At 37.5% G+C, this 14,679-nt stretch overlaps 1 protein-coding gene across 4 annotated transcripts in view; it reads right to left on the bottom strand.

The window, feature by feature from the left end:
- usp22 (ubiquitin specific peptidase 22) overlaps positions 1-12,136 on the bottom strand; it is a 76,083-nt gene extending 63,947 nt beyond the window's left edge. For 2 of the 4 annotated variants that reach the window (XM_067429625.1, XM_067429626.1), the window contains exon 1: positions 11,719-12,136. In XM_067429625.1, the coding sequence (XP_067285726.1) occupies positions 11,719-11,838 (120 nt within the window). In that variant the 5' untranslated portion in view covers positions 11,839-12,136. The remainder of the gene's footprint in view (positions 1-11,718) is intronic. The other 2 variants (XM_067429627.1, XM_067429628.1) reach the window with 2 other exon arrangements.
- Positions 12,137-14,679: the final 2,543 nt, after the last annotated feature.

The raw sequence follows: 14,679 nt of genomic DNA, 5'->3' as shown, positions 1-14,679 counted from the left end.
TCAGTCTTCCTGATTTAAAACATCCTTTACGCCTTGAGAAACTCCTCTGTGGCCTGCTGTCGAGTGCTTTGGACTCATACCTTCTCCGTAAATATCTACTGAGGCTCAGGAGAGACATGCAGATGCCGTGGGGCCGTATATATTAAACGCAGGAAGCTGGTATCAATATGACAAACAGCCCATGGTTCAATTAATTATTGATGGTGAGCTGGAAGACCATATAACTTTACATGCAGAATAGATGTGGAACAGCCACGCTATAAAAATAGTTTTTAATGGTAAATGAAAACTATACGAATAATTGAACACGCTTCGGATCAGCTGCTGTGGATAAGATGAACTTGATGTAGCAGTAATTCTGGCCCTCAGACGATATTGATGTGCCTGAGAACATCGACAAACACAATACAAATTAAATGTTCATTAGTAAAAATTAAATGGACAGAAATTAATTGTCATCCTGATGGATTGTGTAATTTTAGAGTCATGTTTTTCTTCCAGAGGCCCAATGAACAGATGTTAGTAACGCATCTCATTTTAGTGTCGTTTACTAAGGAGGTCATATGTATGCATTACATATAAATATATGAAACTGTTATATATAGAACAGAAAGATTTTAGTAGTACTGGTTTACAAACACCAGTAAGATTACATGGTTCTCAGTGCCAATTTTTATACCATAGCAAAAAGTGCTATGGTCTATGATATTAGAATTAATTATTAGAATATTAATATTGTGCCGGGTCTATGATAGGGCCCAATGTCTATGGTCTTTAGCGGGCAAATTACCAGCCAAAGTTAGTGTGATTAATGCCACATTGTGTAGCCTACTTAATTGGATATAAATATATATATATAGCTGCAAGCAGCCATTCTTGCAGGGGCCAAGTACAAAAACAACGACAAGACATGCCAAAATGGCTGTGATTGTCAGACCAACTGCAACAATTAAAACACATTATAAGATGATTTTAGGCAAAAAGAATGAAAAATGCATTTTAGTCTATAGGAATTTCATGTTTTGCTTTATAATAGCGCCAACAAGAGGCACAATCCTACATTTTGTGTGTGTGTCCTCAGACTGAGCCCATACATGCGTGTCAATTTTGGTGAAAAATTCTCATTTCGTTTTAGATTTATAGAAATTCATATAAAAAAAAAAGCATGTTAAAAAAAGACTGACACCTGACTTTGATTGGAGTTTACTACCCCATACTATCAATATTTTGACATTTGGTCTTACACATTGAGCTAACGACCTATGTTTCCGAACTTTTGACGCTGGTTTCGCGATTGATCGAACTAGCAGTTTCGAAGATATCAACTAATGTTTTATAAGCACTTAATTACAACGCTGCACAAACCATATGCCGAAACCTGGCAAGTCTGGTATAGTTGGACTCGGCAAGGATTCAGGAGACAAAAAAAATTATAACGACCATGAAAATAAGTTAACCACACCCAAAGTTATAAGCATTTAAAAAAAATATTCTCCACTAGGTGCCGCTATTTCTAAACTTCTCAGGCTCCTTCAGGGCATTATGGTGATGTCTCATACAGTTTCGTAACAGTCCATTTATGTGTTCATAAAATGGAGCATTTTATCACATAATTCAAAATGGCCGACAGCCAAAATGGCCAATATGGTAAAATTGGATATCATTTGATTCATGATGTAACAAATTATGATTTTTGGACAAACGCTTCAGAAGTTAAGCAAAAATAGGAATTTTTTGTATTTCCGGACCAGTAGGTGGCACTGTGCCGAAACGCTGCAAGTCACTTCAGGTCATGCTTGTGATGACACTGTGGCAAGCAGCAGGGCGAGGGGTCGCGAGAGCGGGCCGGTGACGAGGGGTAATGAGTACCAGCTGCGTGACACACTGGTCTCGTCTCGCGGCCGAGTTACGGGAGCATAAAAGGAGGAGCAAAAGCAGCGAAAGACGAGAGAGGACCAGACCTGGATTTATGTTGAGTTTTGTTTAGGTTTTATTATGCGTGTGTGTGTGTGTGTGTGTCGTGGGCAGTCGTCCGTGAGGGGGTTTACTTTCGTTTTATTTATTTTTTTTAATTAAAAAGTTTGTTGAACGTTCGCCGGTTCCCGCCTCCTTCCTTCCATCAACGAACTTTGTTACAGACACGTACCAAGTTTGGTCTGAATACAATAAAGCGTTGTGGAGATACAGCCTTGCTTCTGTTTTCGCAAGAGCTATGTAAAACTTGTTTGCATGTTTTTCAAAAACGATTTGACGAATCAACTTAAATTCCATAACTTCTTGTCAGCAAAGTCTGATGATGTTCCTTTTCAATTTTCATAAAAATCGGAGCAACTGCCCAGGAGTTCGAAAAAGTACTTTTTTTTGTTGGAACATTCAAAACGGAGAGAAAATTTACATAACTGAAAATGACAGCATACGGTGCAATCGAATCGGCTGGAATTTTGTCTATAGCCTTTAGGGTTTAAAAGCTATTAGCATAAATATGAGTGAAAATTTGGACACTTGGTGGCACTAGAGGGAAAGAGTTGGAGACTCCAATTTTGGTGTGGTTACTATTGGTACTGATCTCTATCAGTGTGCCAAATTTCACAACTTTTCCACAAGCAGTTCTATGGGCTGCCGTAGATGGCATGGCGGAATAATAATAATAAGAAATCTAAGGATTTCAATAAACTCTTAGAAGGAAAGGTTCTATCTGCGACACCTAGTTGGAACCCCCAAAAGGTTCACTGCAAAAAATGCTTTTCTTACTTAGTATTTTTCTCTTTTATCTAGTCCAAACATCTAAACATTTTTAAAACAAGTACTTACTAGACAATCAAAAGTAATTGTCTTTATTTTGGGGAAAAATAACTCAAAATTAAGAGTTTTTGCTAAGATAAGAAATACATTTTTTTCTTTGATGTTTTGTTTTGCAGTGTTCTATATAGAACCCTTTTGGCACTTAAAAAGGGTTCTTTCTTGTCATTATAGAACCCTTTTAGCATAAAAGGGTCTTTGGAGTATACTCAACTATACTTCTATATATAACCTTTTAAGGGTTCCAAATACGCAGCGCCGATAGAACCTTTTCTTCTAAGAGTGTAGGTGCCTCCGCACCTTCGGTACACAGGTGCATTTAGGGCGTGTCCGATTCCACTTTTTCTAGTTATAATATAATATTTTTTATTTGTGTATTATTTATAATTTAATAATAATATAAATAAATAATTTATGTAAACTAACTTATTTGGGATGCGATTAATATTTACACACACACTTAATTGATATGTTATGCATATAATTTGAGTGATCGGATAAAAAAGTTTAAAAAAGTCCGTTAACTGGGCCAGAGATGTGAAGCTATACTTGAATACAAGCTAGACATGTGCCGATTTTCGGTAATGCGATATATCACGATAATGAATATGCACGATATTGTTATCGTGGGCACTTCAAAATATCGTAAATAATAATTTATTAACAATTATTACATTTTTTATAATGTACTCAAGAATATTTTGCCCATCAACCGTCTAAATGCTCAACACCGCTGTATTCTACGTCAAAGGGAAGCGCTCAGATGTAAAGGAGAAGCACATGAACAAGTGAGACGCGCTGAATGAAGTGCTGCTCAATGGGTGCGTTTACATGCATACCAGTAAGCTGATAACAAAAAAAAAAAAATCAGCTTATTGAAATAATCAGTTTTTCCCGTTTACATGCAAACCAGTAAACCGACATTGCAAGTAAACCGTGTTTACATGACTTTATTAATAAACCAGGTTTTTCCATGCATTGACGTCAAAAACAATAACGTCTGTATCTGACTCATGTTACGTCAGTTGTGATTTTAAATAAAGCATGTCAGTGGGAGATTTACGGCTCATTTTATCCCTCATGAAGTTCAGGATGCAGCGCTTCGACTGAACCTCTTCTACTTCTGCTGCATGAGATGAGAACACATCTTTACAATTTTCTGGGTCTTAAGAGTTTGCGTTTGTGATATATGTCCTTATTTCATGTGAAACGCTAGCTTGCTCTGTCTGGATGCGTTTAAATCCGCTCTAAGTTTGCGTTTTTGTCACCTATCGCTCATGCACACTTCAATAAGCCGACAGAAAGCAGGTTAAATCGTTTACATGCAGCGTGAAATCGAGGTAAGAGGGAAAAAAACTACCTGCGTCAACCGGTTTATGACCTTACTCCGATAAAAGAAAACGGGTTGCCACGTTTACATGACCATGTTCATTGTCGGCTTATTAGGCATAATCGGTTTAAGAACGTGCATGTCTACGCACCCAGTGACAGCAGAGGGCGCTGATGAACTGCAGAATGCAGCGATTACCCCGGAAACCCCACAAACAAAAGCCACTGCTAGTGAGGTTTTTAAAACAGCCATTCGCTTTTTGTAATCTCAATGTTGTTCATCACAGCAACAAATACTTAATACTTAAAGACTTAATAGGCTATTTATTTTCAAACTTAAACATTGTTTTAATCTGGACTACAACATGCCCTAATGATTAGAAATGTTCTGATTATTTGTTATTGTTCAGTAAAACTTTGAGACATGACTTCATTAGTTACCTCATTATTACCAAACTGACACTGAAAAATACTTATAAAGAATTAATTAGTCTAAGTAATGTTAATTTCTCAGTTACTGTTTAATAACATTAAAATCAAAACCAAAAGAACTTTTTAATGGACCGAAGATAAAACTAACAATGATCAGTATTTGTTAACTAACATTAACAAAAACATTATACTTTCTGTAACAAATGTTAGTTAATGCATTAAATGAGACCTTATATTAATTTGTTACCTGTTGTTCTTTATAGCCTAATTCTTTTGCACTTTAATCTGTCTGAAAATTGTACTTTTATAGCTCTGGGAAAAAATTAAGACCACTTAAAGCAGCACTAGGTAACTTTTCAACCTTCATAATATATTTTAAGACTCTTGTGATGATAAATCGACTTACAATAGGTTGAATGACACGTCTGCCATAACCTGACGGGGTCTGAATCGTTTTTAATTGTACTTTTAAACTTCGGGTTTCGGGTAGTAACCCGAGAACAAAAAGAACTACAAAATTCGACTGCTTTACGGCATATACGTCACTTCCACCAACACACACACTTCCTTACATTCGGACGTGCGAGCCCAACTTTGTTCGTCGGATAATATAGTCATGTCCGAAGCAGCACAGACAAATAAGAAAGAAAAGGTTTTGTTGGAGGAAAGCAATAAGAGGAAACGAAAAAGTGATGTGATTAAAGGCAGGACGAGGATCAACATGTGACCAGCGTTTGCCCGTCGGCGTGAGCTGAAGGAGGCGTGCTCGACCGATGCTGTCCTGCTTGTTACGGTGAGCTAACACTCAAACATTGAACTGAAGTATCATATAGATTCTGTAAAACGGTAACCAATAGACTACTATAATGACGCTGGCTTGTAAACGTGAGTATCGTGATTATTTGGCGTTTGAAAAAAATAAAACCCATGAAATTATATTCATATGACATGCTGAAACATATGCCACTGACTGTAACGTTACCTGGGATGAAGACATTTCACACGCGCCGCCAGAAGAACACCTGCATGTGAACTCCTCCTGCAGTGTTCAGGGGAACCGTTAGTGCTGCACCGACCCGCGGGACGCTTTTATGAAGTTATTTGGCCCGCACCGCACCACTGTATATATTTTTACAACCCGCCGCGCACCCGCGACCATTAAATAGACATACGGGGTCCGCGGGTTATGAGACGACCCACGCATCACTAGTTCAGGGCTATCAGGGCTGTCATGTCAACAAATGCCCGCGCGATGGCGTCCCCTGTTGTAGGATGACAGAGCTTACGACAGTAGTTGAGGACATTATTTTTTCCAAACTGTAGGGGGACCCCGAGAGCAAAAGTAGCCAAGTGGGGCTTTAACATTGATTTCTCTTAATTATTTCCAGAGCTATATATATTTTTGGTGCATTTTATTATTGTATTTAAACATTCAGTTAGTTTTGTTATTACAAAAATAGTTCTTAAAGCTGTTATGCAATGGCAACACTTTATTTGCACCTTATTTCAATATCGTGATAATATCGTATACCGTGATTAAAGCTTCAGCAATTAATCGCAACATGAAAAATTGATATCGGCACATGCCTAATACAAGCATTCAATAAATAAATGAAAGCACCCGCAGGCGTCTCTGCATATGTAATGAATGATCTTGAGCAAAGCAAACACTGTTGTCTACATGAAACGCATAATGCCAGCTCAGCAGGGATCATTATGATCACGGCTTGGATATAACAGAACCTGAGCGAGGTGTCTCTTGCGCTTGTCACGTGGTATAAAAGGTCCCGTATTTATAGAAAGTCACAAGAATGCTGGTGAAAACACAAACTCAATTGCAATCTACTGATTCAGGACCTGTAGGAGACTGGGAAGGAAAGCATCCATAATAATATATGTAATCTGACTCACTACACAGCAATCACTCAATTGTGGTGACTTTAAATACTACCGCTAATAATGCTATGTTCAGTGGCGTCTACCTCACGGGTAATCTGACCCAAGTCCTCTAGCTATAAAGGACAGTCCTCGTGTTTTGCCACGTGTGTCAGTGTTTTGAACTGTGAGGGGTGTTACACTTTCTTTATATGCATTCGTCACTTTCTTCGTTACATTTATAACATGTTAAATATGGATATTTTTCTCTCACACGAATGCATTGGTTCGCTTCAGAAGGCCTTAATCAATCCCCAGAGCTGTGGGGAGAACTTTTATTACGATAGATGCACTTTAATAATGGATGGATGCACTTTTATGATGGATGGATGCACTTTAATAATGGATGGATGCACTTTTATGATGGACAGATGCACTTTTATTATGATAGATGCACTTTAATAATGGATGGATGCACTTTTATTATGATAGATGCACTTTTATGATGGATAGATGCACTTTTATAATGATAGATGCACTTTTATTATGATAGATGCACTTTTATGATGGATAGATGCACTTTTATGATGGATAGATGCACTTTTATGATGGATAGATGCACTTTTATGATGGATGGATGCATGTTTATTATGAGTGTTTATTATGAGTTTATTAAAAGTGCATCCATCCATTAATAAAAGTACATCTATCATAATAAACATGCATCCATCCATCATAAAAGTGCATCTATCCATCATAAAAGTGCATCTATCCATCATAAAAGTGCATCTATCCATCATAAAAGTGCATCTATCATAATAAAAGTGCATCTATCATAATAAAAGTACATCTATGATGGATGGATGCCCTTTTTTGGGCTTAAAATTTTGGGCTGCCATTATAAAGCTTGGAAGAGCCAGGACATTTTTTTCTCTCTCTTATTACATTAGCCTAAAAGAAGAATGTCATCTACACCCAGAATGACTTGAAGGCAAATAAATCATGGCCTAAATTTCATTTTGGGGGGAACTATCCCTTTAAGAAACCCGTTTCGATCACTTTTTTTTAAGGGCTAAATGGTTACTAAGGACTTTTTGCAATGCATAACAGAAGTTAAGGGAACTAAAAATAATGATTTTATTCAACAATTTCTTCTCGTCTGTGTCAGACTCTCAAGCTGTTGACGTAGTAAAGTACAGTGCAGCCATAGACTATAAAAAAATAGGGCTGTAGTGTCCATGACGTGTCCATTGTGTCTGAAGAGGAACGAAGGTCTTACAGGTTTGCAACAACATGAGAGCGAAAAATTAATGACAGAATTTACATTTTTGGGTGAACTGTCCCTTTAAGGGCTTTCATGCAACTGGACTGCTTGACTTCACTACTTCCTGTGGAGATTTTGTTTTCTTCTGCAAGTAACATTTTTGTCAACCAATGCTCTTTTCATCGACTAGCATTTAGTCAACTATTGGGGGCCTGTCCTAATCCCAATGAAACACTTGTGAACCAAAACCCCAGGCCTAATGTGAGCAGCATGCATCCGATGGTCAGTGTGCCATCTGAAGCGCAGGATCTGCACTGGTGCAAAATACACCCACCAAAGGCCTTCATCAGTGTCTGTTGTTCTGCAGCAGGACTCTCGAGCGTTTATTGAGCTCTTCATATTCCTGTTATCCCTTCACTGGTACAACCTGACAGACGAGAGGTGAGTCTGGCACCTTTCCCACCTGTCCCTGATGTGATCTTGTGTCAAATGTGACCTAAGATAGGTAAATCCCTCTTATTTTACATTTCGCCCATGTCTAAAAGCTGCATTAAAGGGATAGTTTACCCAAAAATGGAAATTCTGTCATCAATTACTCACCCTTGAGTCGTTCCAAACCTTTTGGCTTTCATATTTATCTTCAGAATTAAAGGTCTGGTTGATTATGATTTGACTTTAAAGTGAGTGTGTAGTGTCGCTGTTTGCAAAGTTACGACACTCAAAGTTCACAAAAGGGAGATTAAGGACTTTAAGGACTACAACAAATGGCTGTTCGGGACTACAACGAGTTAGTGACATCACTAACCCTAACAAACATCCATTATAGGACAAAAACAACCAGCGCGGGTTGTTCTTGGAGATAGCGGGTTAACGCCGTGTCAGCGCGCGCTCTGATCGGTAAATGGACAGATTTTAGACCTCCGTTTATCAAGGAGATTATGTTCTCCAAGATTTCTCACACCTCTCCCGAATCATCAAAAAAATATTTTAATAATACGGTTTTGGGGGTTATAGAGTTCTAATGACGGTGTTTAGCTATAACCGTCGGTCTCACGGTTATATACTAACCTTCACACCCCTAGTTGTGTGTGTGCTTTGTGTGTATGTGCGCGCTTATCGGAGCTGTTATTGCAAGCTCTTGAAGCCCCGTCCTCTTCAAGAAACGGGCCGGGGAGAAACAGCTCTTTTACATTTAAAGAGACAGATTGTTTTTGTTCACCCTCAAAAAGTGACAATTTTAACATGCTATAAAAATTATCTGTGGTGTATTTTTGAGCTGGGACTTCACATACACACTCTGGGGACATCAGAGACTTATTTTATATCATATAAAAGGGCCATTATGGAATCGTTTTAAGATATTTTTATTTGAAATCAGAGATTTCCGTCCCTTTTTGAAACCCAAAAATCTGACACTTTAAAACATTCAAGAGATTGTAAAACGAAACGAGTGCTTTAATCCAAGCCTTCTGATGAGACACGGTCGCATTAATATGATGAACACATTTTATTTAGGCTTTTATTCACATATAAACATTGATTCGCAAACATAGAGAACTCAAGTATACTAAACAGAGGCTCTGCGTCTCAATGGAGGGACAGAAGTCTCAGATTTCATTAAAAATATATTTGTGTTGCAAAGATGAAAGAAAGTCTTATGGGTTTGCTAAGTAATTGAAGACAGAATTTTCATTTTCGGGTGAAATATCCCTTTAAATAAACAGTAGCAAGGCTGAGAATAGCAGGCGTGTCTAATAGATCAGATGTGATGTAATACAACCCAAATTACAGTTTATAATGGGATATGGGTTTCAAATGGAGTACATAACAGAAAAATACCTCATAGAAAAGTTGATTTAATGCATACAATATTTTAAAACGGTGACATTTAATCGCTGAATTTGGTTAATGCACCTAGAATATTTTTTTTATCAATAATGCTAAAAGAAAGAAACATCACCTTTGAATAATGTCTTGAATAAATTAAATGCAATGAGAAAACAAAACTCATATGACTTGACCTAAATTGTGACGATGATGAGTCATGCAATCCTGAGTGAACCAGATGTGACTTGAGGCAACATGACGGCCCTCACCCTATATTAATAAACATCCCATTACCAAAGATCATCATGATTATGTGTTTGACATATCAATCTGGCTAGCCTGTGAGACTGGCATTTCTTTCAGAAGAGCGCATGATGAGACACGTATACCGAGGGCGACATTTGATTTGAATGAATCATGATGCGCATTTCAGAATAATCCTTTGTTTTCCAGAGGAAGATGGGCCGAGTTAGGATAGTCAGTTATTAAACTGTCATTTGAAGCCACACGCTTTGACATCCTCGGAAAAGTGCGGGAAGTGGGACTCATTCCGGCGAATCGGCTCTTTCGAACACTTTGATTTAATGAAGTGATTCAAAATAACAAACCAATGGTTCTTTGCAGCATCACACGGTTCAGTTTTTCCATTTATTTTTCCCATAGGGAATGAAACAGGCCAACCAGAAACGACGAGATGAATCAAATGTTACAAATTTGATTTGAAGCAAAAACGTAGTTGAGAACTGCACCGCAAGATGAATGAAGCGTTGGGAATACATATAAAACTATTGATTTAAGCTAGTTAATTATGTATAAAAACAGTATATTTGGACTTTCGACAATTTCAGGGAACTGACAACATCACTTGCGGTGATTCACAGGATTGTGTGAGCGGTAGAGTTATTTTGTTGTGTTTTTTCTCTGATTGGTGGAGATTTTGTGCTAAATCATGGGTAATGTAGTTTTTCCAACCATAAATTGCTCTTAAATATTATTTACAAATTAAGAATGTGGGCTAGTGGCTTTAACAAAGCATATACAGTAAATTAAAAACCTCACATTATAATCAATGGGTGGGCGGTAAAGAGTTGTTTCGCTTTTGATATGTTTGTTTCCATACACTTGTTGGTGGAGATTTGGTGCAGCATCATGGGTAAATGTACTTTCTCCAAGAGAAATTGCTGTTAAATATGATTAATTACCAAATAAGTTAAAAGAATGTGGGCTATCGGCTTTGACAAAGCATATATAATCAAGGAGTTGCCAGTAAAGAGTTGTTTTGCTTTGATTTGTTTGTTTCCATTCTCTGATTGGTGGAGATTTGGTGCAGAATCATGGGTAATGTAGTTTTTTCCACCAGAACTTCTATTAAATGTGATCATTTACAAAAAAATAAGTTGTAAGAATGTGGTCTGGCAGCTTTAACAAAACATATACAACAAATTAAACCTCACAGTATCTTACAGTAAGTCTGTCTTTAACGATTTAGAAGTTATCGTTAATAATTAGTTCCCCTAAGGAGAAAATTATTGTGATTTCCGATTGTTACACAATAACCATATGTACATTTACAAATAAGGGTAAAAGAGTCTTTATTGTAATTTCCTACTCGGTTAACTTAGCAGATTCATCTCATTAAAAAAATCGTCGTTTAGTTCCGTTATATTTAAAAAACAAACGGTTCTCGATTCAGAGCGACGCATTCAAACGACTCACTGAAATGATCCGACTCAAAAGAACGAGTCCTTCGCGAATTATTGCTATAAAAATGGAGGTATTGAACATAACTTGTTCGTCCTGCCACACAAGACAAATTCCATGATGAAACTGAAACCTGTATTTGAGCATTGGGCAATGGCTTTAAGGCCTGTTAGGCATCATACAAAGAAGAAAATGGGATTTGCACGGTAAAAAAATGACCATTAAACTCGCCTAAAGCTACTAAAAAACACTGGCAGCTGAATAGCATCTCTTGATCTCCACGTCCAGCCCCATGAAAGCAATGCATTGGGAGTCTGCGCAGGCCAGCCAATGCATCCACTCGCTTGCACATCGTTTCATATCGCTCGTTGTACATGAATCACGCGAATTACACCTCCGTTTGTGTTTGAGGGGGCAATGCGACTTGGCATCGGGAAGGATGGGCCGATGCAATGCACCACTGGGCTCTGGTGTGTGTGTGTGTTATTTACCTTGCGTTTCCTGGTTTCGGCAGAGCCACTCCACACAAAGCACTGGTATATGACCCGCAGATTCTGCTTCCAGTTGTCCACTTTGAAGCCGTTCACATGCGAGCACCCGGCCGGACTCATGACAGAAAACACATCCGAGTTCCTCAGTGTTTCAGCGGCGAAATGAGTCACGAGGAGAATTAACGTTATCCAGCAATTGTTCCGTTTTGCCAGGCAATGCGGGGTCGAAGATGCGTAGCTTACACATGCGTGGAGCGTTCCTCAATATCCTCGCTACACAAATATATCATCCCTGACGATAATCATGCACGCGAGCGTGTGGTAAAACTAAGCACACTTTTGATATTGTATTTTCCAAGTCGGCTGTTTTAATGGACGGCAATGGAATTCAACTGAGCACGGTTGGCGACGCAATCCTTGCTATATTGAACGCCGATTGGCGGTTGGCTTGAAGTCCGGGGCTGTGATTGGCTAACACGCGTGTCATTTCCGTTAAAGTCCCGCCTCCGCGTTTCAGTTTCGCGATCTGATTGGCCGGCGCGCCTGCCTGTCTTTGTTCAAAGGCTTGTACGCCGCATGGGCGCTTGTGATTGGCTCGCTTCCCTTCTACTGTTCTTGTTGGTTATGTCATTCAAGTAGAAAACACACGGTCCACATGCCTAACCTGCAGTGAAGTTGTGACATTAAAAATGACTGTCCTACTTGAATAAATTAATTTAAAAAGACATTTAAAAAGCTTTTAACTGTTATGTGTTGGTTGATTGTTTGTATTATTCTATATTTTTTTACTTTTTATTCATTTTCTGTTCTTTTTTTCCCTTTTCCATTGTTGCACTTTGAGATTCTTCAGAATGAAAAGTGCGTTATAAATAAAATCTATTATTATGATCTATTATTTAAGACGTTTTGTTGATTGGTGGCATACTCTTTTCATATTTTACCCCCAAACAATAAATAAAATGCCTATTTTTTATAAGACCCTGAATATTATAATCTTATTTGGCAGAGAAAGGAATATCAAATATTGCAAAACCCCAATAACATCAATAAATTGTTTATAAATAATATTAAAACAAAAAACTACATTGTGTTATCTTGACACAGGAATATACAATACAAGAAACACCCCAATTTCATTAATAAATGGCTTATGAATAATATTACACGAAGCCTGCAAGTTGAATTTAACTACAACTCTCAATTTTATTCTCTAATTTGATAGTGGGTCATGCATAAACGATTAGAAACTCTCCACAATCATCAACAACCGGCTTATTAAATAATATTTCAAGAAAAATGAAGCCTATGTGTTTAAATTTAACTAGATAGTCTGAAATTTTATGATCTATTTTGTTAGTGACACAAGATAATTATCTCAAGAAACCCCCAAATCATCAATATATTGTTAATCAATAATATTACAAGAAAATAAGCTGATAAAATGCAAATCTATTTTGATAGTACCACATGAATACAAGACATTCCTTTGAAGAAACACCCCAACATCATCAATAAATGGCTTATGAATAATATTACAAGAAAAATTAAGCCTATAAGTTGACATTTAACTAGATAACCCTTAATTTTATGATTTTGCTTCCGTGACATGAAAATATTACATTCATATTCTCTCAAGAAACACCCCAAAATCATCAATAGATTGTTTATAAATAATAGTACAAGAAAACTAACAAGAAATCTCTTCATTTTATCATCTAATTTGATAGTGTCTCATGAATATAAAAACACCCAAAAATCATCAATAAATGCATTTTGAATAATAGCTATTACAAGAAAATTGAAATGTAACTATATCATTTAATTCTGTGATCTATTTTGTTAGTGACATAAATATGATATTCATATTCTCTCAAGAAAAAAATCTAAATCATCAATAGATTGCTTATATTACAACAAAATTAAGTAAAATCTAACAAGAAAGGCTTTCTTTTTGTTATCTAATTTGATAGTGGCACATGAATATAAGAGAAGAAACATCCCCAAATAACCAATAAATGGTATATAAATAATATTACAATTAATTGAAATTTAACAAGAAAGCCTTTCATTTGATTATATAATTTGACAGTGACAAATAAATATAAGAGAAGAAACTCCGCAAAATCATCCAAAAATGGCTTATAAATAATATTACAAGAAAATGAGGTTTGATCAAATGTACAATTTTACAAGCCAACCCTCAATTTTATTGATAGTGACATATGAATATAAGGCATTCTTCTGAAGATACACAACAACAACATCAATAAATGGCTTATGAATAAAATTAGAAGAAACTGAAGCCTATTTTCCATCATGACCTAAACATGTTTTGGTGTAAGTCCGCCTCAAGTTGCATGAGTTCCTCGGTATGTGATGAGTAATGTATTTATGGTGCAGCTCAACTCACGGGCGACCTCTAGAGGACTGGAATTGCAGCACAACACCGAGCCACGTCTGCTGAATCACTGCAGGAACATTCGGCTTGAGTGGGAACAAACATTACATCAACGTCTTCGGGTGAGGGAGCATTACAGCAGAGAAGCCGTCACTCCTTGAGCTGTCGAAAGACAACGCACTAAATGGAGCCTGTAGATGCATTTTAAAGATGAAAAAGATAACTGGTCAAGTTTGTTTTTTTGTATGGGTCGGGATGTACACTATATTGCCAAAAGTATTGGGACACGCCTCCAGATCACTGAGTTCAGGTGTTCGATCACTTCATAGCCACAGGTGTATAAATCAAGCACTAGGCATGTAGACGTCTCTACACACCTCTGAAGTGACCAATCACGCTTCTCTGACTATCCCATGGACGAGTCTGGGTTTGGCGGTCGCCAGGAGAACGGGACTTGTCTGACTGCATTGTGCCAAGTGTGAAGTTTGGTGGAGGGGGGGTTATGGTGTGGGGTTGTTTTTCAGGGGTTGGGCTTTCCCCGTTAGTTCCACTGAAAGGAACTC

This window comes from Pseudorasbora parva, chromosome 21 (assembly GCF_024679245.1).
Source record: "Pseudorasbora parva isolate DD20220531a chromosome 21, ASM2467924v1, whole genome shotgun sequence".
In the NCBI taxonomy this organism is placed as follows: Eukaryota; Metazoa; Chordata; class Actinopteri; order Cypriniformes; family Gobionidae; genus Pseudorasbora; species Pseudorasbora parva.
This window is presented reverse-complemented; position numbering and strand designations above follow the sequence as displayed.